Source organism: Hippopotamus amphibius, chromosome 10 (assembly GCF_030028045.1).
Source record: "Hippopotamus amphibius kiboko isolate mHipAmp2 chromosome 10, mHipAmp2.hap2, whole genome shotgun sequence".
In the NCBI taxonomy this organism is placed as follows: domain Eukaryota; kingdom Metazoa; phylum Chordata; class Mammalia; order Artiodactyla; family Hippopotamidae; genus Hippopotamus; species Hippopotamus amphibius.
Window position 1 is genome coordinate 48264490 of NC_080195.1, and position 25914 is coordinate 48290403.

Sequence of the window (25914 nt, forward strand, 5' to 3'; positions counted from 1 at the left end):
CAAATCCTTTTTACACATTCTTTGGCAGGCAAGAGCTGACACAGTAAAAGCTATAATTTTCCATGTGAGGCTCCAGAAAAACCTGATAGAAACAGGTGAGATTCATTTGTAGTACAAGAACTATGTACTTTAATATTAATACATTCATTCAGAATGGAAAGTCACTGAGCCAGAAAATTCAGTCATCACTGCCCCTCCCTAGCTCACCTTTGCACCACTTAAAAGCAAAACATACTGCTTTTAAGGGAGGGCACTGGAGCCTGAAATGGGTAACATCCCACCCACCCCACTGAGCCCACTCCTCACCTCCCACTATTGCTGCCAAGAGCAGGCACTCAGATTTCCTCTTCCCTGTCCCCTGGCTATAACGTAGCTCTCCACTTTCTGGCCTTCCCCAGGAATAGCATCCCCATCTCCTCTGCCTGAGCTCCAAGGACCAGTGCAAATCCCATTCCACCCACAGGGAACTTCCTCTGCTCTGACTCCACCAGCCTACTGTTGTCTTGCTTCTTTGGCCCTGACCCCAGACAGCCACGTGCAATTCATACATCCTCAGGTGTACATGTCTTCTCTCAGGCCAGAGACCTCCAACTCCTAGTGCAAGGCCTTGCACACAGGTGTTCCAAAACACTTTGCCAGTTTATTCTTCTCCCTCCCACACCGAAGAAGAAAGGGAGGCAGAACAAGATAGGCTGCAGAGATGCTGACAACCATTGCTCTGGCTTTGAAAAAATGGAATAGAGTTTACATCTGCTAGAAAGATCCAGACTAGCTACTCCTTGTTCTCCTCAACCAAGTCAGGTCTCTCTGGGCTTGGAAGGAGCCCTTTACTCCGTGGGAAGCCACAGGAGTAAGTAGAGAAGAACAGACCGAAGGTGGAGGTTGGCTGATGTCATGGAGTGCTCTTGTGGCTGCTGCTAAGAACTGTCCCACTCTAAACTGGAAAAACAACAGCACTGAAAATTATTCCACTAGCAATACTATGCAGATGCACCCTATCTATGCCTTTCTGCAGCTTAATGAACCCAAGTTCCAGTTCGATCCTTAGAGACGTATTTCCAGTGCCCCCAAGCCCAGAGGAGAAGAGAATGTTAAGAGGACACTTGTGGGGACCCAACGGAGAGCCAGCACAGAGATGATGTGAAGGGCCGATTCTGGCTGCAGGTGTTTAAACAGAACCTTGTTCTCACTGGTGTCTACTCTGGTTTCGACCTCTCTGCTTTACTCTGCTTTGGGAAAGATATTCCTACTTGGGCAAAGACCACCCCCAGAAACGGCAATGGGACAAGGAGTAGGGGGATGGGGTGGGGAGAGGCTGGCTGGCCCTCCCCCATCTCTCCACTAGCAGGAGTCCCTGTCTCTTCCTCTTCTGTCTCTCCCCCTACCTTCCTTTCCCTTTCTCCTCCCAGCCCATGTATGTCTGTTTCTCTGCTGTCTTTAAATCTTTCTCCCTTTCTTTCCCACCCCCCACTGTGTGTCTCTGTCACTCCTTCCTTCTCTCTCCCTGTTTCAGGGTGTGTGTATGTGATCTGTCTATCTTTCCCCTCTCTATGTTAGTATGTGTGTGTGCGCCTCCCATATCTCTTCTGTTTTCCTTCTCTGTCTGCCTGGCGTCTCTCTCGTGTGGCTTTTCTCTAGGACACCTGGACTGGGAGCCAGAAGACTTAGCTACTGGTCCTGGCACTACCATTAACTACCTGTGTGATTATCGCCACGTTGCTTTACATCTTTGGGCCTCAATTTCCTCGACCCTACAGTGGGTGAAACTGGACGCTCTTCCAGGTCCCTGGTAGTTCTGAGATTTTATCACTGAATGAAATGGAACTCAGCAGACCCACGAAACAGCTGTTATTGTAGAAACAGCAGAATCATACTGGGGGTTCCCAACAGCACAAGCACCAGGAGACACCCGAGTGTCACTCAGAGAGGATGTGACTAAACCTAGATGACACTGCTGGAGGATCTCCTACACACTACGCTGGCGCTGTGCTTGCACCTCCTTCAGTCCAATGAGATGGGTATGTGATGGTTCCTATTTTAGAGGTGAGGAAACTGAAGCACCAGGAATGAAGCCACTTGCCCAAGGTCCCATGGCCAAGACTTGTCAGAGCAGGGTTTAAACTCAGGCCGTCTGGCTCCAGAGCCCATGCTCTTATCTGTGATGCCGTATTGCCCCAGCCACCGATGCTCACTTACAATCTTCCCACTTAGGCGGCAGAGTAAACATCTCTAGACCCCAAATGTGCTCAAGAGCCTTGGATTCAGAGCATATGGTTCAATAAACTCTCTCCTCCTTCAAGACAACAACCCTGACTTCTCACGCCTCTGTCTGTATGTCCCATCAGCATTCTATTCCCCTGCACACTGCCTGGTATGCTTGGGCAGCATGGACCTTTCTATTTCCAAGTGCGTATGTCTCGCTGCCTTTTTACCTACCTGAGCATCTTGCCAGAACCTAGTGCAGTGCTGGGCCCACTGCCAGGCCCACACCTGCTGAAGAGCTGACAAGCACTAGGATGTAGCGCTGACGTTATGTCACTGAGTCCTCTGACTGGGCTGTAAGTAAATACCTGGGACCCTTCAGACTTTCACATCACAATTCCTGCAAGCAGACTCTCGCTACCCACTGGCAGCTACAGTGCGTAGCGAGAGGTAGCTGGGAGGGAGGGTGAGATGGTGTACAATTCACAGAAGCAGAAACTGGGGTCCTCCAATGATAATTTCAGCTCAAGTCAGCAAATATAAAGAGAACCCCGGCTCCATGCCAGACAGCTAAGAGCTGTAAGGTGCACAGAGAAGCAGCGCCATGGCTACTACTATCAAGGAGATACTGGGGGCTTCCTGTGGCGCAGTGGTTAAGAATCCGCCTGCCAGTGCAGGGGACGCAGGTTCGATTCCTGCTCTAGGAAGATCCCACATGCCGCGGAGCAACTAAGCCCGTGCACCACAACTATTGAGCCTGCGCTCTAGAGCCCGTGAGCCACAACTATTGAGCCCATGTGCTGTAGCTACTGAAGCCCATGCGCCTGGAGCCCGTGCTCTGCAACAAGAGAAGCCACGGCAATGAGGAGCCCGCGCACCACAACAAAGAGTAGCCCCCACTCACCGCAACTAAAGAAAGCCCGCGCACAGCAAAAAAGACCCAATACAGCCAATTAAATAAATAAATAAATAAATAAATAAATAAATAAAGGAGATACTGGAATAGAAGAGATGAAGCATGCAAAATAAAAAATGATAAATATATAGAATTTCAACAGCACTTTCACCGGTGTGTTGCATTATTGTGTGTGTGAGTGTGTGTTTTATTAAATAGAAGTATGTGTGCACAAAGCAGGGCAACTGCTTGTCCAATCTGGTTCTGAAAACCAGGACAGGCTCCTGCATGGCTGGGAGTTGGGAGACCAATGTCGGAGTCTGTCACTGGAACCACCGAGCGCATCACGTTCAGCACCCTCTGAAGCACCAGCTCAGGTACCAGTCCGGCACCGATGGTCGTTTGGGTGTCAGGAAGAATTTGAAACCCATCACCAGGTTTCATAGCCCTTGTTTTTCACATTTTTCTTTGAGCATCTCTCCCAGTGTCGGATACTTGGCGAGTGCGAGTGAGGGGGATGATGGGTGAATGACGTCACGTCCCCAGAAGTCACATTCACACGTCCTGAAGAGAATAGTGGTATTAAACATCCTGGGGAATCCAGTCCTCATGGAAAATCCAAACCGCTTTACATCCACCTCGTAATGTTCTACTTGCTTTTGTCGAGTGCCAGCAGTGGTGGAGATGAGCCCATAGGGCCTGCATTCCAGAAATGCTCTTGTTTTTGAGAGCGTGATATACAACAGCCAGCCGGTGCAGTTTTATCACACTTTTCCCCAGCTTTAGTGTCGATGTCACAGTGGTCGCAGAAATATCTGATACCAGCTGTTTCTAGACAGTTCGAGTCCGGATGCCTCCCTGCTGTTGGGGAGGGCTTTCACCCGTCCTCCTCACAGCCGTTCTGCCCCTCTCCAGCACCCATACTCGTACAGCAGCCATGCAGACAGCAGGGAGGCAAAGAGCACACCAAGGAAGCTTCGCCACCCATGGCCTGGAACTCTCCCAGAGTCACTCGACATTCACAGAAACGGTAACACCCCCTCTGCGTGCCCCTGTAGGCAGGCACCTAACTCTGTCTCAATCACAAACTCTCTGCTCTCTGGCGCTCAAAGAGGACATATTGATCTGAACGATTCCAGAGGGCAGGAGAGACAGCTGATGCATCTGCTTCTCTGTCCCCAGCAAGCCCCACGAGGGTCCCAGAGCTGGGCCGGCACAGGAGCAGTGCCCGTTTGTCCTGACGCTGAAGTGCCACCTCTGGGGACCCATCACTGCCGCAGCCAGGGCACGCGGGTTGCAAAGGAGTGAGGGAGGCCCAAGAGTGAGGGGCACTCCTAAAGGCCCGTCAACTCCTGGGAGGGACTGCACGGTGGTGACCCCACACCCAGAGGGTGTCAAACAGCCCCTGACAGCATGCCCGCTCTGCCTCCAGCCTGCCTCTATCTCAGGGTACCCAGTATGAGGACCCCCCCAACAACAGCTGTGAGGGGAACCAACGCTCCAAAGACATGTCCAGCTGCCTCTCAATTTTCCATTATGTTTCGACACACTGGGTCAATACCGCAGGAGGCATGGAAAGAGAGTGAAACGTTATTTTACATGCATAATCTTGAAATCATGAGGTGGCCACAGAAAAGTCTGAGAACACAAGTGCTCCCACCCCTGCCTCTCACCAGCAGGGAGATGATGCTAAACCTTAACTTCTGTCTCCAGCTCCCAACCAGCTCCCCCTCCCCCAGCTATCACTCCGCAGAGAAAAGCTCCCAGGGGTCCCCAAGGGGACAGACAGAGGAAGTATGAGGAGAAAAGAATGGGTCATTTTATCCAAAAGGGCACTTGTGGCAAGGCTGTCCTTTTATAGTTAGAAACAACCATTTCTTTATTATTTGTGGTAAAGAAAAAAGCTATGACTCTTATAATAATGCAAAAAAACAGATTAAGGCAGAAGTAACCTCTAATCACAGAACGTACAATTATCAACAGCCTATGTTTTAAATCTGGTTTCCCAAGTTCAAGCATGCCAAAGAATCCCATAAAGACCCTGTACCCCACCACACCCCAACTCTAGCAGGCCACCTGCATCCCCGACTGAGGGAGCTCAGCCCCGACAGTGCTCAGATAGCACCCCAGGACCCAGAACTGTCCAGAAAGCTCAAGCTTCCCTCAAGGAAAACAATGTCATGACTGCAAGGAACTTCTGTTTCTCAGACTGAGCTTCCCTTCCCAACGCCAGAGGGTGAGAAGGCCGTCTGTAAAGCTGCTTAAGTGAGAAGCACTGATGAACAAGCCAGGGTGGTATGGAGTGGGAGGGGGCAGCTGGGGGCTGAACTGGCCTCTTCCCTCCATAAATAAGGCATGCCCAGGCCTGATTGCCTGGGTCAGGGACTCGCACCGCCTGCCTGCCTGTCTGCGACAGGTGCCGGGCGCAGGGCCACAGTCTGCTACCTGCTGGACGTCCTGCTGGAAGACGCAGAGCTGCAGTCGCTGATGGAGCCGCACCTTGCGGTGCTGCCAGATGCTTTCAAGTCGCCGCTGGTGGTGCAGCACCTCGTGCACCACGTCCAGCACCTGGTGCACCGCCTTGGAGTAGTTGGCTGTGGCCGTGAGGGACTCGGAGTTCCCGGGACTCAGGGGACGCTGAAGCACATCCAGCAGTGCCTTGCCATCCTGGCTGACCTGCAAGAGGGAAAGAGGTCAAGTCAAAGGAGCAGAGGGTCAGGCGGGCACAGGGGCAAGGCTAGCCTGCTGGGGTCCCTGATTAGGACCAAGAATCTCAGTCCTGCCAACACCCACGACAACCGAGGAGCATGCCACCAGAGCCGCCACAGTGCCCAGCCTGCAGCCTGGGGAGGACAGAGCACCCAGGAACCCTGCAGGAGGGGAGGTGCTGGCTGGCAACCAGCTGTCAGCAAGACCCCGAGTCGCTCCCTCTCCCCCTTGAATTTCAGCTTCCTGAGGGCAGAGACTCTGCCTTGTTTACCTCTCTCCATGCCTAGAACAGTGCCTGACACTTGGTACTTGATAAATATTTCGACTGACTCACTGACTAGGTCAGGCAGCAGAACTTCATTTCAGAAAAAAAAAGCTGAATATAAGTTCACACCGTAAACCTCCCTCCCTCTTCCCTCTTCCGTCCTCACCTTCCTCTACCTAGCTCTAAATTCCCATGTGTGACCAGAGGCAAGTTATTGATGCTTAACTCTTTGGGCCTCAGTTTCCCTGTTTGTGAAGGAGGAATAGGAATGGCACATACTCCACAGAATTGTGGTAAAGATTAAAGAGTTAACACATGCAGGGCACTTAGAGTAGGGCCCAGTGTGTCGTGCTGGCTGCCAATCCCCCCTTATCACCATCATCACCATCATCATCACTGTCACTGTCACCATCAAAACCATCACCGTCATCACCATCCTCTCCTCACCACCATCACCACCATCATTACCATCATCACCATCGTCACCACCATCATCCTCATTTTTCTCTCCTTTATTTCATTGTCATTTTCTTTCTCTTATACTTATCCTTCTTTTGCTCTCCTTCTATACAATCTCCTTTTTTTTTTCCCCACCTGAAAGTTGTAACATCCCCGTAATTCCAGAACATGTAGAATAAAGGAAGGACCCTTAGATTGTGGCCACAATGTCCATGCTCCTGGGCTCCCTGACACTCGCCCTCAGTGCTGAAGCCAGTGGGAGTGACATTCCCTGTTATTCCTCACTGGAGTCCTGGCAACATTTCTGGAAAGAGGCATCATCTGATTGACACCTGTGGCTCACCAGTGCTTGGCAGAGTATCCACTGAGCCTGTGTCTTTCTAACATAAAACAGTGGTGACTAGGGAACTGATAGGAATTTTAAGACCCCAAATTAATTTGCTTAACAAAGAAGTCGGAATTGGTTTGGAGTTGAAACAATCTTTCCCTTCCAGCAGGTGGGAAAGGAGCTGTGCTCCCACCTCCAGTCCTATGAGGATGGGTGGGGGGCTCTTTGCTGGGCTTTCGGCCTCCCCTCCCCCACTTTCACATCCAGGTAATAGCTTGGCTGGGGATTCAGGATCACAGAGGCCGCGGTTACTCCCCTGTCGATGGAACCACAGAAGTGCATGTGGGGCTGGGGCGTGACTGAGAGAGGCATCAGTGGAGAATGCAGCTGAGACAGGAGAGGAAGTACGGCTGGAGGAATACAGCCAGTTTCCATGACTACCTCTACCCACCCCATCCCACTGTGCTGCCCCCTAGGATGTATCACCAGGAGAGGGAGAGAGGAAGTACCTCATAAACAATACAGAGACGTGAATAAGACACATCCTGTGGCCATACCCAGGAGAGCTCTCTTCAGGGAATTCTGAGCAATGCTGCCTTTCGGCACTGTGCTCTGTTCAGGGCAGGGTGGTTCCAGATGGAAGGCCAAGTCCTGAAACCCAGGGCAACCCGAGTCCCAGTCCTCTGCCTCAGCCCACACGTGTAGGCGCAGGGGCAGCCCAGGACCTCTCAAGCGGGCTTGGAGAGTGAGTCTACATCCCACAGTGCTAGGCCCGAGAATTAACTGGGAGAAATACTGTGTTTCTCCATATGCTTACACACACACCCGAGTGTGAAACGTGTAAGTATAATATTAATCTCATTTATTTGCTCTATTTTTATAATTTATAAGGAGTAAAATGAGAGAGTCTTGGCCCACGGGCAGAGGCACAGTTCTGTTGTAAGAGAAAGCCTTGGGCCACGTGCATCAGAGCTGTGAGATCAGAATTGGCTCACAAGCCCTCCCCCCTGCCTCCTAGAACGACGAAATCTGTTACCATTGTTTAGCACTTATTACTGTCAGGCACTGGGCCAAGTGCATTACACGAATTATCTTTACAACCCTTAAAACTGCAGGCGGGTGTTATCACCTTCACTTTACAGAGGATGAAACTGAGGCTTTGGGTGGTTAAGCAACTTGCCTGAGATCACACAGGTAAGCAGGGGAGCCAGGATTCAAACTTCAGTTTTGACTGTGGCAAAAACGTGTACCCTCACCCAGACGCCATCAGTTCTTTGACTTCGACGTGCACCCAACTCACTTGGGGAAATATTTATTAGAACAGAGGTTCTAGGTCCTACTTCCTGGCATTCTGATTCAGCCTGGGGTGGAACCCAGGAATCTGCACCTTTAACAGGCGCCTCGGGTGAGCCTGAGGCAGGTGGCCCGGGACCCCACTGTGAGAAACAGTGCTCTCGCTGACCCTGCCGCGGAGGAAACCCACGGGCCGGATCCCCTTTCCCCTCCCAGCCAGCTTCCCCGACGAGCCCACCTCTTCACCTCCCTCAGCCCCTCCTCAGAGTTCACGCCGCTTAGTGTCCACACAGATACACACCGACACGCCCCGTCCCCTTCACTCGGGAAGGAAGCTTTCCCTCCTCAGCTTGTGCCCTGCTCCCAGCCCGTGACGTCTCAGCAGCGGCGGCTCCAGCGTGGCCTTCACTCGCACAGCAGCTTCCCCTCCTGCAGACACTTACCTCCGCCCAGTGCTGAGTTGTCCTCTGGACCTTCCAGTGAGAAAAGCGGTATTTTGTGATGAGCTGCTGCATACAAGGGGTGGCAGGCCTGACGTGTGCATGGCCGTTCACCAGCCGGAAAGCAACAGCGGACGAGCGCAGCCCCGCTGTCTCACTGCCCCTCCTCAGAGGAGACAGGCCGGTCTTCACACGTAGGGCGAGGCGGGGTGTGCGCGCGCGCGTGCGTGTGCGTGTCTACGTGCGTGTACGCACCCGCATGCGCACTAAGGCAGTGCCCGCTGATGGGTGAATTTCCTGGCTGGAGACATCATCGTTCACAGCTCAAGGACCTTAAAGACGTCTCCAAAGGGAGAAAAATGGCCTCTCTTCTTCTTAGTGCAACTCAGGCTATTTCAGAGCACCCAGGCCGTGCTCTTGCCACCCCCAGACCCCTGTACACAGCCAGGACCCCTGGGTGTCTGCTGGGTTCTCACCTCTGTGTAGGCCTGGGTCACCTGCTCATACAAGGACTGGTGGTGGTGGATCGCCAGCTCCAGGTCCTGCATCTCAGAGGGCAGCCCGCCCTCGCTGCACATCTTGCACCAGGCGTCCACTCCCGACAGGAACTGGAAGGAGATGCCGGCTGGGTCAGTGTGGGAGCACTGGGGGCGGGCAACAGGCAGAGTACGTACACACAGTCAGATACCTTCAGAAGAAGCATCAGGACCTCTGAAAGCCTTCAGAGACCACTGCAGAGGGGGGAGTGTTTTCTTTAATTCTACAAACACCAAGTACCTGTTTAGGAAGTGTGGTTTCCACAAAGAAAGATGACTATTATGAAACTGCTGGGGATGGGAGCTGTCTTCATGTTCAACAGGTTATATCCACACACTGAGTATAAAATACAGGTGTGCAAACAGCTGTCTACATTCCATGTGTACGTGAGAGCTTCTTGTTCTGTGCACGCCCACAGGCACATGTGAGAGACCACATACAATGAAATGGGATGCTTCCACACATGCGCTTTACAGTGTGTGGACATCGAGCTGTGAAGAGGAGCAAAGAACACCTCATACAGGCCCCAGCGGTGCCCCAGGGAACCTGCAGAGACCATGCCCACAGGGGATGGAGATTAACACTCAACAAGATCACTGCTGTTGGGTCCAAACCCCAAGGAGTAGAGGAGAGGAGGGCAGCTTAGGGGGACAGACTGTACTGTGTCTAGAGTGGCTCCTGGGATGTGATATATAGATATAGGTCTTGACAGACATCAAATTATTTAGAAATTAAAATTAATAACTGTGGAAGACTACAGGTCTCCATGCACAAAGGGTGAGCTAACTGAAATCACTCAGATTTATTGGGTGGAAAATACACCTCTAAAATGCAAATAATTCTTCACCCAACAGTCTGGAATGGTTCTGTCTGCGATTCTTCTTGCCTGGGTGCACAGCTCCATTTAAATTAATTGCCTAAATACCTTTTTATCTCATTGCCTAGAACAGCCCATCTGAGGACAATAAAGAGCGGCCTAAATAAACGCATTGAAAAAATAGCTTTGAATCTGTTGTTTGGTGTGTGTGTGTGTGTGTGTGTGTGTGTGTGTGTGTGTGTTTTCCAGCTAAAAAGAAGCATGGTTTATGAGTTTCCCTGAAGGACTGGCAATACCTGAGAAATTGCATTTAAAAATAGATACAAATAAAATTGCTTCTCATCCAAACTAAGTCAGGAAACGGCCAATAGAAGTTGACTCCTCCAGTTGCTCTCAATTCAGGTACTGTGTTTCTACAACTGCTTGAGTTCTCCCCTTGGTATCATGTCAGCATTCAGTCCTTAGCCAGTTGGCTGTGGTGGTTGATTTTTCATTCTGTATGTTTTTATCGCAATTAAGCCATCTCCTAACAATCCTGGAAGAGTGCTGGGTGACACCCTGTATCAGATTGCATGTGCTTGCTAATATCTCAGAAGCTTCTTTGCTCCATCAACAACCATTTTATATAGAACCTGAAAGTAACTTCACAGGATGTGTCAGTCGTGGGGAGAGCACCTCTTCAAGGCCTTTGGGATTTCTTTGTAGTACTCTAACCAGAGTCCTATAGCAGATCCCTCAAAATGGTCATCTCAAGGAGAGAAAGACAGAGAGACAGAGAAGGAGGCATTGAATCTCCCTTGCCAATCTGGAGAAACCTTGAACAAAGTGTGCAAGTAATAAGGTTGAAGAGAGAACAGATCAGACGTGCATATTCTCAGCTACTACCACTATCATCTTAAAAAAATGACGAAAAAGGCTACTCTTGACTTATAATACAAGCATTTTAGTCTTTGGGAAGGTGTCAGATAGAAACAGACACAGGTGGAGGAAATACAAAGATACCAAGATAGTGTGTTGAACAAATACCGCAGTAATAATGTCTACCACTTAAAAAACACACTCAGCACCTAATATATTCCATCTCTAATCCCTATAACAGCGCTGTGAGATTTACCATCATCCCCACATTAGAGATGAGGAAACAAGCTCAGGATGGTGAAGTGATTTGCCTGAGAGTTAATGATTAGAACCTACCTGTGTCTGACATCAAAACCTAGACTTTTTCAACTACTCCAGCCCACCTTCCATGTTAGGTGGGTAGCAGAGGAAGAGATTGAAGGTATGACATATTTGTGTCTGACTCTATATTATCTGTGAGCTACACAAATGTCATACAAAGAAAGAAATTTAGAGGTTAAGACCATAGGCTTTAATGTAAGACACACCTGATCCCAGAGGCCTATAGATTAATTGTGGTTTTCACAAGCACATATTAATAAACTTTTAATAACCAGCCTGTATGTGTGTGTATATACACACACAAGTGTGTTATAAACTTTACTGCTATAAAAGCTGTGTAGCCCATAATTTACAAATAGTAACACATAAATGCTTATGATGAATTCCATGTAACAAATGGATTCTCACAGATGCTCCTGTTTGTAAATGACAAACATATAGTTCTAGCACAAAAGCTGTTGATATTTCCACTGTTGTTAAGGTGTAAGACAAAAGCGAAAAACACCTAGAGACTTAGGTCAGAACATTACTCGTTCGTCAGTGATTTTAAGTGATTTCATTGCTGGATGAAATGATAGTTTTTGAATATCAGAAGAATATTTCCTTAATTTTGTGTTCTAGTCACAATGTAATAGCTATACACAGGGTACATTTTTAGGCTTAACCTGCATTTTAAATTATTTTCTCTCTCATTTTCTTGAGAGTCTAGACAATCAATAAAACAACAAATCAAGCGCTGGTTTGTAACATGATGAATTCCATGGTGTAAAACTGCTATCTTGGCCTATTTCAGGCTACCACTGCGACATTACCAAACGCGGAGTTGGGAAGAGGTGGTCAGTGGCACACAACTGTACACTGTTTCCACCACAGACACAAATACTGACAAAGAGACGGCGGTAACTCCTGGTGGCTTTGCTTAACATGCAAACAGGAAGGAACCCAGAGCCTCTTTACATTCTGCTTAGTAGTTTATTGTTGTGTGTGTGTGTGTGTGTGTGTGTGTGTGTGTGTGTGTGTGTGTGTGAGAGAGAGAGAGAGAGAATAGAATATAGATAGAAATACTCTCAAGAGCATAGAAAATAATAAAATCTAGTAAAATAATTGAAAATGATGAGTTTTGAGTATTCATTACCTTTGCTTTAAATGTGATATATTTAATTTAAATTTACATAATTTAAAGTAACGGCTATGTTTAACAACCAGCTCATAAAATTCCTGAAAATTTAACCAGGTGCTCTCCCTAAGCTAGTTGGAGTCAGCTCCTACACGCCACTGGCTCTTAGGCAGGTGACTTAATCTCTCTGAGCTTCCCTGCTCCTCTCTGTAAAGTGGGTTAGTAACGTCACTGGGCAAAGCCAGGACGTAAATGGCAACAATTACTGTTTCTGTCCACCATATTATTATTACGTGATTATTAGCCACAGCAAATGCTTCATGTAAAATTAGTTTCCCCCTGTTCTCAGGACTCAATGATCAGTTTAGTTTCACCCCTTCAGTCTATGCTCATGGAATGCAAACTAAGCAGTACACATACACACACACACACACACACACACACACACACACACACACACACACACACACACACACCCAATAAACTCCTAAGCAGAATGTGAACAGGCTGTGGGTTCCTTCCTGTTTGAATGTCAAGCAAAGCCGCCAAGAGTTACCCCTGTCTCTTTGTGTACACGGGGGCCGTGACAGTGGTAGAACATGGGTTATCGTCAAAACTGCTCAGCAGGGTCTCCGGTATTCCAGAAAGAGAGAAGGGGCTCTCTACGCTTCCGTGTACATCTTTCCAGCTGCCCTGCCCCGGCCCCCCGCCTCCCACCACCACCAGCTGCAGCCACTCCCTCGGCCTCACCTGCTCAGCCTTCTGATGGAACACAGCAGACATGGCGAGGATGGTGCTGCGTTCGTCCAGGGCGGCCGCAAAGCTCTTCCACTCCTGGTCGAGCTGTGTGGAGATCTGCTTGATTTGCTGCGAGGCGTAGTGACCAGCCTCCGAGAGGCGGGAAGCCACGGACATGATGCGGTTGATGTTGACATAAGCGTTCTGGGAAGCAAGCGAGGGCGGGCGCTTAGTGGGGCAGGCGGAGCACTCTGGGGTGGGCGAGGACGTGGGAAGGAGGCCACCCACAATAGGCAGCCCCAGAGAGGCTAGTATCAGCCACATTAGCAGATCCATTTTGGGCCCAAAGGAGGTCTTTGTTTACATCACACACTTTCAGCAGGTGGCGGGTACAGTACCTGAGCCCTTTCGTTCTGAGGACCAGTGTATTTTTGTGCCAACTGTTAATGCCCCTGAATGCAGTCACTCCACATGGACTACCTCAATAATCCTCACATTATCTTACGAGGTCATGCCACGGGGACAGCACGCTGCTTCTAAGAGTTTCTCTCCGGAAGCAACGGCTCAGACCAGGACGAAGCCGGAGAAGGCGAATGCGCCTCTCTCAACTCAGGAGAGAGCCGTCCCAGGGCATCACTGCCGACGACAACAGGGCAGCAGCGCTCAGCAGAGAGGGCAAAGGACACACGGCGCAGGACGGCGACACATCTTCCTACCACCAAGTGAAGACTGTGCTGCCCCCTGCTCGGACCCTCACCAAGAGAGCAGGTGAAAAACTAGAGAGAGCACACGAAGCCACAATGGCCACGTTACAGATAAGATCTGTGGAGCCCTTTCTTATCCCTGTGTGATGCAGGTGCATCTCCCCACCTGACCCCGAGAAGCCACCTGTGGGGCTCTCTTGGCCCTGCTGACTCCTCTCACCCTGTTTTTTGTTTACTCTCATTCCCATCTTTGATTGTCAATTAAAAATTCATGACCATGTATGTCATTTCTTACTAGGCCAGCAGAAAACTCTACAGGAAGAAACAGGACAAAAGGAAAAAGAAAAAAAAAAAAAACCCACAGACAAAGACAGTAGTGAGCATGGTGATCTTTAACGGCTACCTCCTATTAATTGTCTGATGTGTCAAAACAACCAAGTAATATTGTGGCACCTACAGGGAGCTTTTCTGACTCACACAGTGTCTGTCTGAAGAAGGACTAGGGCGGCAGGTTGCTTGCACACCTTTGTTCTCTGTTACGAATCCTCTCATGTGATAATAAATATTCTTCAGTAACGGCATTTTCTCTTGGCTCTATTAGCTCCGCAGTAGCTCCTTAATCATGGGTAAGTTTAATGAAGGTTCTTTATTTTCCTTTCCCTCCTCCCTCATGGTCCCCATTCATATTCACTGTCCCCACCTCAAGCATTCCAGCCCAAGTCTCAGCCAGGTTGGTAAGGTCTCTCTTCATTTAAAGGGTCTCTGTGGAGGTTTAAGAGGTTAAGTGAAGCACCTGAACACAAATCCATCCCAATGGCCAATGACCCCCCATGCGTAACCTCTTTCTTTAGTCTGGCCTGAGACCTTTCTGACATAGTACGTTTCCTGAATAGAACTAGAATATTACTAACTCTTATTATTTGAAATAACTATCCTTCAAAGATTTAGGAATCAGTATCAGTCCTGTTTTCTGAGTTAGGACACAGATTCTTCTTAAAATTAAACTCCATTTATAGAACTGACAGAAAAACCAACTCTGAGTTAGAAATAGAAGGAAAGAAATGGGTGGGGGGAAGGCATATACTAATTTTAATAGTTCTGTCTTCCAAGGGACTAACCTTTGGATTTCCACCAAATTTCCTGCTTGGGTTCCACCCAAAGCAGACCTTGAAACAAGGATTTGGGACAGATTGTTTATCTGGGAAGCACAGGGAGGGAGTAGGCAAGTCAGAGAGGAAAGGGAGAAAAAGAAAGAAAGGATGTGTTCATTAGGGGGTTATTGCTGTGAGCATTTGGGGGTCATCCCTCCTGAAACCTTTGAGAGACTGTGTAGAACACACTTCCTAGTGTCCCACTGGGAGATGAGGGATCTGGGATATTTATGCCTAAGTCCCATCGCTCATGGTTGAAGGTCCCTCCTGAAGTTACTCCCTGGCATCTCCAGCCTGACCTACACACAGGCCAAGCACACTCCCTAGGTCAGAGAGTGACCATGGGCAGAGAAACACAGGAAGCTGTCGCTGTGTACGGGAACCGTCTGCAGACGACCCTCAGGGAGGACTGAGAGGATATGAGTGGGACGTTGACAACATCTAATAAAGCTGTCCTTCCAAACTGGATTCAAATTCTGGAAACCCTCTCCACCCACACACATTTACCCAGATCTACCTGGTGTTGTTGGGTTTTCCTGTCCTGGGAAGGACCTTTCCATCCTTTGCCGGAAGGGCAGCACGAACAGCAGGAAGAGCAGGGCCTGGCCTGTGTCCAGGGTGTGTAGTGTACATCGTGTGGGTGCCTGGCCCTTCGTCATCACGGCCTGTTTGCACCCCCTCCCCACAGGGAACTCGGGGAGGCACGTTTCTGCCCACTTTTAGGAAGAACTTTCTAGCTATTAGGGATGTCGAACTATGGCTGCCTCTGGAGGCTGTTAACACCTTGTCACCCCTTCAAATATTTATGGAGAGTGGGCCGGGCTCTGTGTTGGGGGCCGTGGGAGATCAAAGAGGAAAGAGACAGGATTCCTGCCCTCAGGGACTCACCACTGAGGCTTTTAAAAAGTCCTCAAATAACTGTAATTTAATGCAAAATGAAGTAAGTGTTATGACAGAGGTAGAGGCAACTTGCAGTGGGGATGCAGAGGGAAGGGATCTGAACCACTGGCAAGGATGTTGAGAAGGGGCTTCCCACACAGAAGGGGGTGGTGAGGCTGGCGGTCCTCCAAGGCCCCCTTCAACCCTTAAGCCTGTGATCATAAATGAAAGCTAAAAATAAACAAACAAAAAAAGACCACAGCTTACATTTCACATTCTAGAGACTAGCACAGTAAATGCCTTTCTGTTTCCTTATCGGTGGGCAGAAAGATGTCTTACTAAAGCTAACATATGATTATGCTTCACACAAGAAGTAGAGCCGGTATTCCTCACAAAAGAGGCATAAATATAATGGTGACTTCTGGATCTGCTCACTGTTCTTCTCTGCAGCCCCTCTGCAGAACAGCGAAACGCTGCAGGCAAGGCGCGTGGCCCAAGTTCATCATCACCTTCTCTACCTCCCTCCAGCCTGGAGCCTGAGACAAATAGGCAGACAGATTCTAGACTGGAGTCACTAACCAAAAGACAAGAGAGGAATGGCAGAGAAGGTCTCACGTGATTTAAAAGGACAGAGCAAGGTTAAGAGTCTGAGTAAACAGGGTGCTTAGACGTTAGGCAAAAATGACATGCCGTGGCCTTTGGTCAATCCCTCCATGTAGTTTTCTGTGCCACTGTGTACACCTCTGTTACAGAGCATCTGGCACTCATGTTTGTCCTGGGGACGTGGCCAGTGGTAATGGGTATTTTGACTCTTCACGGCCTTTCCATTTTCTACCAGCTGCCTCCTCCACTCCCTCCCATCTGTCTGGCTCTGCCATTCTTCCCTGCCAGCCTTCAGTGCCCTTCCAGCTGCAGAGCTGCCCATCAGTCAAGGGCATCAATGTTGCTAGGCCAGGAGTCGGGAGTGAGTCAGAATGGTCCAGCCCTGGCACTCACTCAAGGTGTCACTTACCTCCTCTGTGCCTCAGCCTCCTCATCTATAAGTTGAAAGAGTTGAACTAAAATCTCAGACACTCCATTTCTGAGTAAGCAGTGTAGGTGACAAATAACCCGGCCTCTAGGTGTACCCTGTTCATGAAGGGTGCCCAGATTGAACACAGGACTTAGGAGGTCACAGTCTTCTTCTGTTTCATCTCCACTGCCTGCGGGAATACTGACTAAATGCATTCCCCTCTGCAGACCCTTTTCTATGGAGGAGGTGGGGCAGAAACTGAAGCAACAAGGGTAGCTTGACGTGTCAAGTGTCCATGTGCAATAAGAAGCTTTTAAACAGAAGAGTAACATGATGTGGTTTATGCTTTCAAAAAACTGCTCTGTTCTCTAAAGGGCTGGCAAAGGGATGCCTGTGTGGAGTAGGACCAAGAAGAGCAGTGCAGCCCACCCCGGAGGTACACGTAGCCCAGCCTCGGCCATCCATGTGCCTCAGCCCCACAGCCCGGCTCTGCTCTCTGCCCTGTCATGCCAGGGCCACGGCTTGAGCTGGTGACCAAGGGCCAGCTGCTCCCCTCCCCCTCTTCTCTGCAGCCCCTTCCCCTGAGCCGAGCGGCCTAGACTAACCAGCTTCCCTGGCCAGAAGTCAACAACATGACCAATAATTCCGGCTTAGTGAGGATTTTCTTAAACCCTTACCTCAAAACTGCTTTATGAATTTAAACCCCCCACCATATCAGTGCTGCTTTTATTATTATCTTTATTCAGCGTATCGCATTGTCCAAGGTTTAAGCACCATCTACCCTGCAAAATGCAGTCTACCTGCAGACTGGTTTGCTGCTTCATCCACCCCACCCCCTGTCTCCCCTCAAATGTCTCCCCTCAAAGGCTTTCCTCCTATCCTTTTGGTCACAAATGGGAAAAATAACTAAATTCCAGCAAAATCTTGCTAACTCAAAACCCTCTATATGTACACCCTACCCATACTTTTGTTGCCTACAAAATTCTGTTTTCTCATTTCAGGCCTGCGGTCATTAATTGGAGATGACAGGGTGGATGGCTGGCCCCTTCTCCTGAGGTCTTGTCTCCTGCTGTGATTAACTGCAATTGATGGAACGGAGTCATTTTGCTGAAAGAATCACTTGGCAGAATTTGATGAAAGTTTTCAGCCCTGCCAAAGGCTCTCACTTTGAACCTGGCTCCTTGCTGCCCTAACTGGCTACAAAAACATGCAAAGTTGCTTGCAAGATAATGATAACTTTCCACTTAAAAACTTAGCTAAGTTTTCTCTTTAAGTGTAGTCTCTTATGTGGTATTCTCTGAAAGAGATACTGATTCTTCTAGAAATAATCATTTGATGCAAGCTATCATTTTGGTAACCCTAGGGTCTGTGTCAGGGACTGATTGTAAGAGCAGATCGTTTCTGAGTAGGTATATTATTTGAATCCCATTCACTTCACTCCTAAAATCAGGAGCGAATTTTATGCTCCTGTGGTCATAGGTCCCCACCCTGAATCATAAAATCCCTCCTGTGGGTTACATGAGGTAACAGAGACTATCCAGTCAGGTGCCTGGCGAATAACTGAGAACTCAGAGAATGTCGTATCTTTCCCCACATCCAAGTCCAGCACACTGTTAAGAGCAAACCAAATCAAAGTGTTAGTAAAACGTAAAACAAAAGAAAAATCTATCAACTATTCAACTAGAGATAAACATTCCCATGAGTCCAGAGTCCCCCTGTGTTTCACAGAGAGCTTGCCACAAGGTCCCCTACCATTCCCGAGGAAGAGTCCCTTGCACAGGAGCCTGCCCCACAGGCCCAGCCCCACAGCAGGCAAAGCTGCCCTACCTGCCTGTCAGGCCACCACCCTGCCAACTGGAGGCCCTGTGTTGGCAGATGCCCTTCCCCTAGGGTTCAAGGGTCTGGGTCCCTGAACTGTCCACGCGTCTTTCTTTGACCCAGAAAGGTGGGAAAATTCAGAATCAGCCAGTGAGTGACGAGCTCCGTGTAAGCCATGCCCTTTCAACCTGAAGTTGGAAAAGTAGAGGTCATTGTCTCTTGGGATAGCCTCCTGAAGGTGTCCCCACCACCTTGACGTGTGTGAGCCACACACAGCACCCAGAAGTGGGAATGTCCCGTGTTCATACAAGGGGACAGATCCATGTCCTTATCACTGACCACACTGCAGAAGGTGGCTGAAGCCTGTCACCTGGGGGCCTGCCACTTTGTAGTCCCGGGGAGGGGGGACGTTTCTCATCCTCATCTCCAGAACAGAGCGGGGAGGCACTGAAGAGCTGTCTCATCTCCGCAAGGGGTGAGTCCTGGGCACAGGGCTCTCAATTCCATTCTGCTCAATGGGGCTGCAGCTTTTAAACTATCATCGTGAAAACAGAAGTTGTGATCTGTCAGATCATCACAGAAGGCGCCAGCTATCACGGAGGGGCCACTTTCCTGAAAAGAGCTCAGTCCTCTAGACAAGCCCTGGAGACCTTGTCTTCTCAAATCCAAAAGTCCAGGGAGGGAGGCCAGGCAAACTACCTGCTAGGAGCCAGGGTACTCAGCAAAATCATTCGGGTCAAATGAAAACTGAACGTTAAACCAAAATGTAAAATATAGAAGTATATAAACAGTACAGCCTCAGCTGAGAAAAACATTATATAAACCAGGGAAGCACACCCAAAGGTTATTGAATGCTATTTTGTACTAGATGTGCATGGTTGCAGTGGGGTGGGGGGAGGCTTTTCTTTAGGGTCTTTTTCTCATCTTAATTCTCTTGTGTATAGAGAAGCTTTTTTAAAAAGTAATGTTGAGGTTATATATGTATATATGCATATATATAAATTGGGGGAAAATGTTCTTAAAACTCTACAGAGGAAATATACATTATTTTATCCCCCAGCCCTTTCCCTCCCAGGTCAAAACGTCAACTGTCTATCAAGAAGACAGCCCTCAGAATGGGAGAAAGTATTTGCCAACGAAACAATTGACAAAGGAAGGATTAATCTCCAAAATATACAAGCAGCTCATGCAGCTTAATACCAAAAAAGCAAATAACCCAATCCACAAATGGGCGGAAGACCTAAATAGACCTTTCTCCAAAGAAGACATATAGACCCAACAACACATAACAAGATGCTCAACATCACTAATCATTAGAGAAATGCAAGTCAAAGCCACAATGAGGTATCACCTCACACTGGTCAGAATGGCCATCATCAAAAAATCTGGAAACAACAAATGCTGGAGAGGATGCAGAGAAAAGGGAACCCTCCTGCACTGTTCGTGGGAATGTAAGTTGGTACAGCCACTATGGAAAACAGTATGGAGGTTCCTTAAAAAACTAAAAATGGAACTACCACATGACCCAGTAATCCCACTCCTGAGCATATACCCTGATAAAACCATAATCCAAAAAGAAACATGTACCACAATGTTCACTGCAGCACTATTTACAATAGCCAGGACATGGAAGCAACCTAAATGCCTAAATCAACAGATGAATGGATAAAGAAGATGTGGCACATATATACAATGGAATATTACTCAGCCATGGAAAGGAATGAAATTGAGTTATTTGTAGTGAGGTGGATGGACCTAGAGTCTGTCATACAGAGCGAAGTAAGCCAGAAAGAGAAAAACAAATACCGTATGCTAACTCATATATATGGAATCTAAAAAAAACTGTACAGATAAACGCAGTGACAGGGCAAGACTAAAGATGCAGATGTAGAGAATGGTCTTGAGGACACGGGGAGGGGTGGGGGGCGGTGAAGGGGAAGCCGGGATGAAGCGAGAGAGTAGCATTAACATACACACACTACCAAATGTAAAACAGACAGCTATTGGGAAGCTGCTACATAACAAAGGGAGATCAACTCGATGATGGGTGATGACTCAGAGGGCTGGGACAGGGAGGGTAGGGAGAAGTTGTGGGAGGGAGGAGATATGGGAATATATGTATAAATACAGCTGATTCACTCTGTTGTACAGCAAAGAATGGCCCAACAGTGTAAAGCAATTCTATTCCAATAAAGAGCTTAAAAAAAATTCACATGAAAAATGTCTATGAGTGATGGAGCTAAGGGGGAATTTATGTTCAAACTTCTACTTTCACCAAACTCATTCTCTTTATTGAGACACGTTTATTTCTAGTTTTTGCCTTTGGGGTTTTCTCCCTTTACAAATAATGCTAGGGATTGCGGTGTATTTTTAAGTTTACTGGGTTGGCCAAAAAGTTCATTCAGTCAATTAATACATTGTTCAATAAAGTTCTTGGTGGAAATGAAAAATGTCTTTTATTTTTACTTAAAACCAAATGAACTTTTGGGCCAAGGCAACAACAGATTTGGTGTTTTAAATATTTTTTAGTTTTAAAAATTATTTTAAAGTATCTTTTATTTTCATAGATTTGGTCAGGCTGCATTCCATGAAGGCTGTAATCATTCAAATGTCCCCGTATCTTTTTACTTTGGTAAAGCATTTTTATTTTTTTACAAGTAAAGTACAATTCATATACAAGTGAAACAGGCAAGTTTCAGTGAGCAAATTATGCTTTAAGAAGGAAAAGAATATAAACACACTTTGTTTAAAGTTTGTAGAAGCCAAGTTCTACCTAGTAGGTGCTTAACAAATCTGTTTAATCAGTTAAGTGGTGTGTTCAAAGTCACAAAAAGAGAGGCAAACTGGGATTAAACTCAGGTCTCCCGATTTCTAGTCTGCACGATCCTTCTGCTTATACTACCTTTTCTCATGCCCTGCAGATAATAGTAGTTTAAGTTTTTGTTTTGTAACACTCAAAGAGAGCCATGAGGAGAATTATTTGGAGGTTTTCCTATACAGCTTTCAGAGGCTTCATGAGTAACATTCAGAGTCAGTAATAAAGAGATTGTGCCAAAGAAATGGAAACAAGCTGAGCCTCACCTCCTTTTTCCAGATTAACAGCACCATATGTACTGCTTACCTCGTTGCTAGCACCAAGCTTGCGTTGAGGCCTGAAGCTGCTAAAGCATCAGCTTGTGATTAATTAGTGGAACATTACCATGTAAACCTGCTGATCCCACCTCGAGACATATGGACACCAGGACAGTAACATCTGGAATCAGAAGTGTCCATGCTTGAAACTCTACTACGACAGCCATGAGATGTGGTGAGCGCTAAACGAAACCTCTAACTTCTGCCTCCCTCCAACCACAGGGTGCCCTCTAGGGGGCCAAACAGGGCAGCTGATGGATGACTATCTGGTCAGATCTGGCCAAACAGGAGGTCAAACCATGTGGAAGCCATCTGTCACTGTTGGGCAGAGAGAGGAAAGAAGCTGGAACAGCCCTGGTGCTCTGCAAAGATAATATTGGCCCGTGAATCCCCATCTCTCTCGCCTGGCTTGCTGTAGCAATGTTTCCTCCAGCAATTGCCTTACAAATCATTAAGCAGCCATGAAGACAAACGCCTGGCCACATGTCCGAGGGCCAAGGAAACCCAGGAGCAGATTTAAGTAAAAGAGAAAACCTTCGCTCTCTCCTCTCTCAGCTCCGAGTGAAGCCTCCTTAAAAGGGTGAGTGTCTTTGTATGAAGCATCATTGCGGGATTGAAATGGTAGGAAGGGATGAGTATCAGCTGGAATCAGATTCAGGGACACCAGCAGGGAAAGAGGCTGGAAACAGTGTAGCTCTTCTGGGTTAGGATGTAGTAATTTCAGGCTGCCTTCAAGGTTGGAATCAGAGGCTATAAAACTTCACAGAAACACATTCACCAGCATTCTCTCTCTCAGGCCTTTTTCCTGTGTTTCTCTTGGTTATTCAGAGTTTGGTCTGTGGCATCAGCACAACCTGGGAACTGGTTAGAAGCGCGGTATCTCAGGCCCCTTCCCGATCTTCTGAATCCGAATCTGCATCTTAACAAGATTGTCCCAAGCGATAAACGTGCACGCTAAAGTTTGAGATGCTCTATAGATGGGAACTGTGAGAAGCTGTCCCGAACAAGGAGAATTGTCTCTTCTAGCACTTCTGACCCTGACGATGACAAGAGCTGAACACCTGCCAAGCATAACATCATCCCAAATGTTGTGCTTAGAATGCATGAGCACATTTCGTCCTTACAGCTTCCCTGGCAGAGGTACTATCACTATCCCCCATTTATGGATGAGGTAGTGAGGCTCTGAGAAGTTGAAATAACTTGCCTATGATCTCAAAACTAGGAAAGAAACAGAGCCATGGTTCGCACCAAGTGCCCATGTTCTTTCGCCGTAAATGTGACAGGAGTTGAGCTGGCCAAAGATGTCCCTCGGGGGAGAAGGGAGATGATGAAGAGAAATTGCTCCTGAAGATTCAAAAACTCCTATCCCAGAAAAATAGGGCTCCTGGAGAGAGAATTCAGTAAGAATTTCCAATTCTCTGAAGCCTTCCCACTGGAGCTGTTGATTTGCTCTTGGAGTTCTCAGAATAGCTCAGCTCCAGAATGGGCAGGAGCCTGGCAGGTGGACTTTTCTTGTCCTCTCATCCCCGGAGGAATAACCTCTACCTGTAAATCCAAAGCCAGTCATGTTGGGGAACAGGTTCCTGTCTCCACAGAACTACAGTAAAGCTCAGGATTAAGGCAATTCTTTGCCCCTTTGCTCGATATCTTGATTTATTCTCAGAGTCTTAAATTTGCTATCCTATTTGTTTATTCAGCCATTCATCCAAAAATGCAAGGCACTGTGCAAGAGGAAACAAGGCAGACAAAACTCCTGTGCTCATGGAGCTCACATTTAGAAGCATCAGCCAATAAGGTAATATCTACTATGTATTTCTTACTTCAGTGCTATACAAAATACAGCTGGGAAAAGGACAGAGCATGATGGGCTGGGAAGTGCTACTTAGGATAGGGAGGGCAGGGCAGTCTGAGCCCTGAAATCGAGGGCGACACCAGAGCTTAGCCCCGAATGAAGTGAGAGAATGAACAGCTAGGAAGAGGCCGTGGAAACAGCAGGGGCAAAGGTCATGAAGCAGGAAGGACCTTGGCGCGTTCGAGAAGCAGCACGAAGCCCAGGGCGATTACAGCAGACGAGGAGGTGGCAGAGGAGGAAACTGGAGGGGTAACGGGGGCCCAGACCACACAGAGCCACGGTAAGGGACGTCAGCTTTTATCCTCAGGAGGATAAGCTATTAAAGCATTCTGAGCGCAGCAGTGACACTTTTGGCAGGATGGCTAGGGCTGCGATGTTGAGAATGGACTGTGAGGAAACAAAGGTGGAAGCAGGGAGACCAGATAGGAGCTACTACAATAATCCAGGCAGAGTAGAACCAAAAGAAGTTGCCGATGGAAATCCTTTAGCTCTTCCTCATTTCGGGGCCTCTGGTTGTGTCTCGAACTCTGACCACCATTTGTTTGCCTTTTGTGCTGCTTCCTTCTCATCTGCCTATCTAGTCCTGACCTCTCAGTTCTTGAATCCGCTGATCTGCAAACATCTTGCCTGTCTGTCCCTGATCAGTCTCTGTCCCTCGTCTGGTGCTCCTGGTCGGTCACCAGCCACACCCCAGAAAGACACACGCGATGTTGCCTCTGCTTATTCATATTTGTGTCGTGCTGTACAGCTTAAGCCCTTTCGTGTACATGACCTCATCTGACGTGCTAGGTTTCACAGACCATGTCATGCCTTTCACTCAGCTCCAGGAGACCTCAGAGAAGAGGCATGAGTCAGCTCTGGCTGAATTTCAGACAAATTAACTCCTTGGCAGCTACAGACCTGGCAGAGAACAGGCACTGGCTGCATGTGAGGCTGTCAAAGTGTGTGAGTAAATTAAGCTACAAGGCTCAGGGGGCAAACACCTAAAGAGCACAGCAAACACCCTGAGGGCAAGGAACTTGCTGACAGAGGGCTTCCAAGAGCAGGGGACTGAAGCTAGAAAAGAGGTACCGGGGTGCTGGGCAGAGAACCAGGAGTAAGGGGGAAGAGGGGGGACATCTGGGCCCTAGAGGGGGTGAATGATCGGGAGAGAAGGCTGAACCAGGCCAGTGTCGGCCATGAGTCGGAAATCTGTGTGGTCAGCCAAGCCCTGCAGGTCAGCTCAGAGAAGCCTTTCAGAAGGAACCCAGGCCACGTGACCGGGCAGCAGGTAAGGGGAGCCTGCACTGTGCACGGGTGATACTGAGTGATACCAAGTGATGCTTGGCCTAGGCCAAGGAGCTTCCCTCTGTTTCTGGTTTGAATAGGAGCCAATCCCCAAAACACGGCTGATTAGACTCCAGTGGGTAAAGGAAAACAGGGCACCTGGAGAAGCTGGAGTAGGGAGCAAGGAACAGACAGTAAAGACAGATACTCTTTCTCTCTGGATACTCCTGACCTTGAAGGAAGTCCTCCAACTCCACAGGCTAATTATCCAAGAGCTTTAGCGCTTGACTACAGGGATAATGTCACTTGGCTTATTTTCTCCACCTGGTCCAGTGATTCTCAGACTGGTTCTCCACCTTGTACAGGTTTCCTGGGAGACATTCCAGCACAGTTAAATCAGAGTCCAGGGCATGGGGTCCAGATGTGGTGTGTTGTCAAAGCTCCCCAGGTGACTCCAGTGGGCCATCAGCATGACACACTGCTGCCTTAGACACGTGCACCAGCTTCACCGGGCCTAGCTGAAAGCACACGCCTTCTCCTTAGGACAATTCCAATGCTGACAACGGTGCCAAGAGCAAGGGTCACAAATGCATCCTGAGCAGATCAGAAGATAAACCTAATCCCCTTACTGAGCTGGAAGAAAAGGGAAGTTCCACCCACAAGGCTGCTTGTGGAGATACAAACACAGCATCCTGTTCAAGTCGATTACTAAGAATAGGGCTGGCTGGTGACACGTGCAGCATCCTACAGGCACAGGTTTCCTTAGAAGGCCTGCCTTAGGGAATCTCAGTGTTAACAGAAAACACTGGATCACATTCATTCTTGTCAGGGAAGCACACATTTTAAGGGCTTTACTTTCATCTTTAGGAGGAGAACCTCAGAAACAAAGATGCTTGAGGTCAGGAGGAACTTACAAGACCATCCAGTGGTTCTTGGACTTCACTGTGCCTCACCTGGGGAACCTGTGAGCATGCTGGTTCCCAGGCCCACCCCGATGGAAACCATTGCTCTCATGCCCCTTCTTTTCATGGCTGTTCAGCTTCTGCTCACGTCATGTCCTGCAGGGCTCTCTCAAAAGTAAAGGCCATGCCTTCCCAGTCCTGCATCCTGGCTGCCAAACC

The 25914-nt window shown here is 48.3% G+C and overlaps 1 protein-coding gene across 5 annotated transcripts in view; it reads right to left on the reverse strand.

The window, feature by feature from the left end:
* Nucleotides 1–25914, reverse strand: part of KALRN (kalirin RhoGEF kinase) — a 653746-nt gene that overhangs the window by 362351 nt on the left and 265481 nt on the right. For all 5 annotated transcript variants that reach the window (XM_057696213.1, XM_057696214.1, XM_057696215.1 and 2 more), the window contains 3 exons: nt 12992–13183; nt 9068–9199; nt 5543–5773 (listed from right to left, as the gene is read on the reverse strand). In XM_057696213.1, the coding sequence (XP_057552196.1) occupies nt 5543–5773; nt 9068–9199; nt 12992–13183 (555 nt within the window). The remainder of the gene's footprint in view (nt 1–5542; nt 5774–9067; nt 9200–12991; nt 13184–25914) is intronic.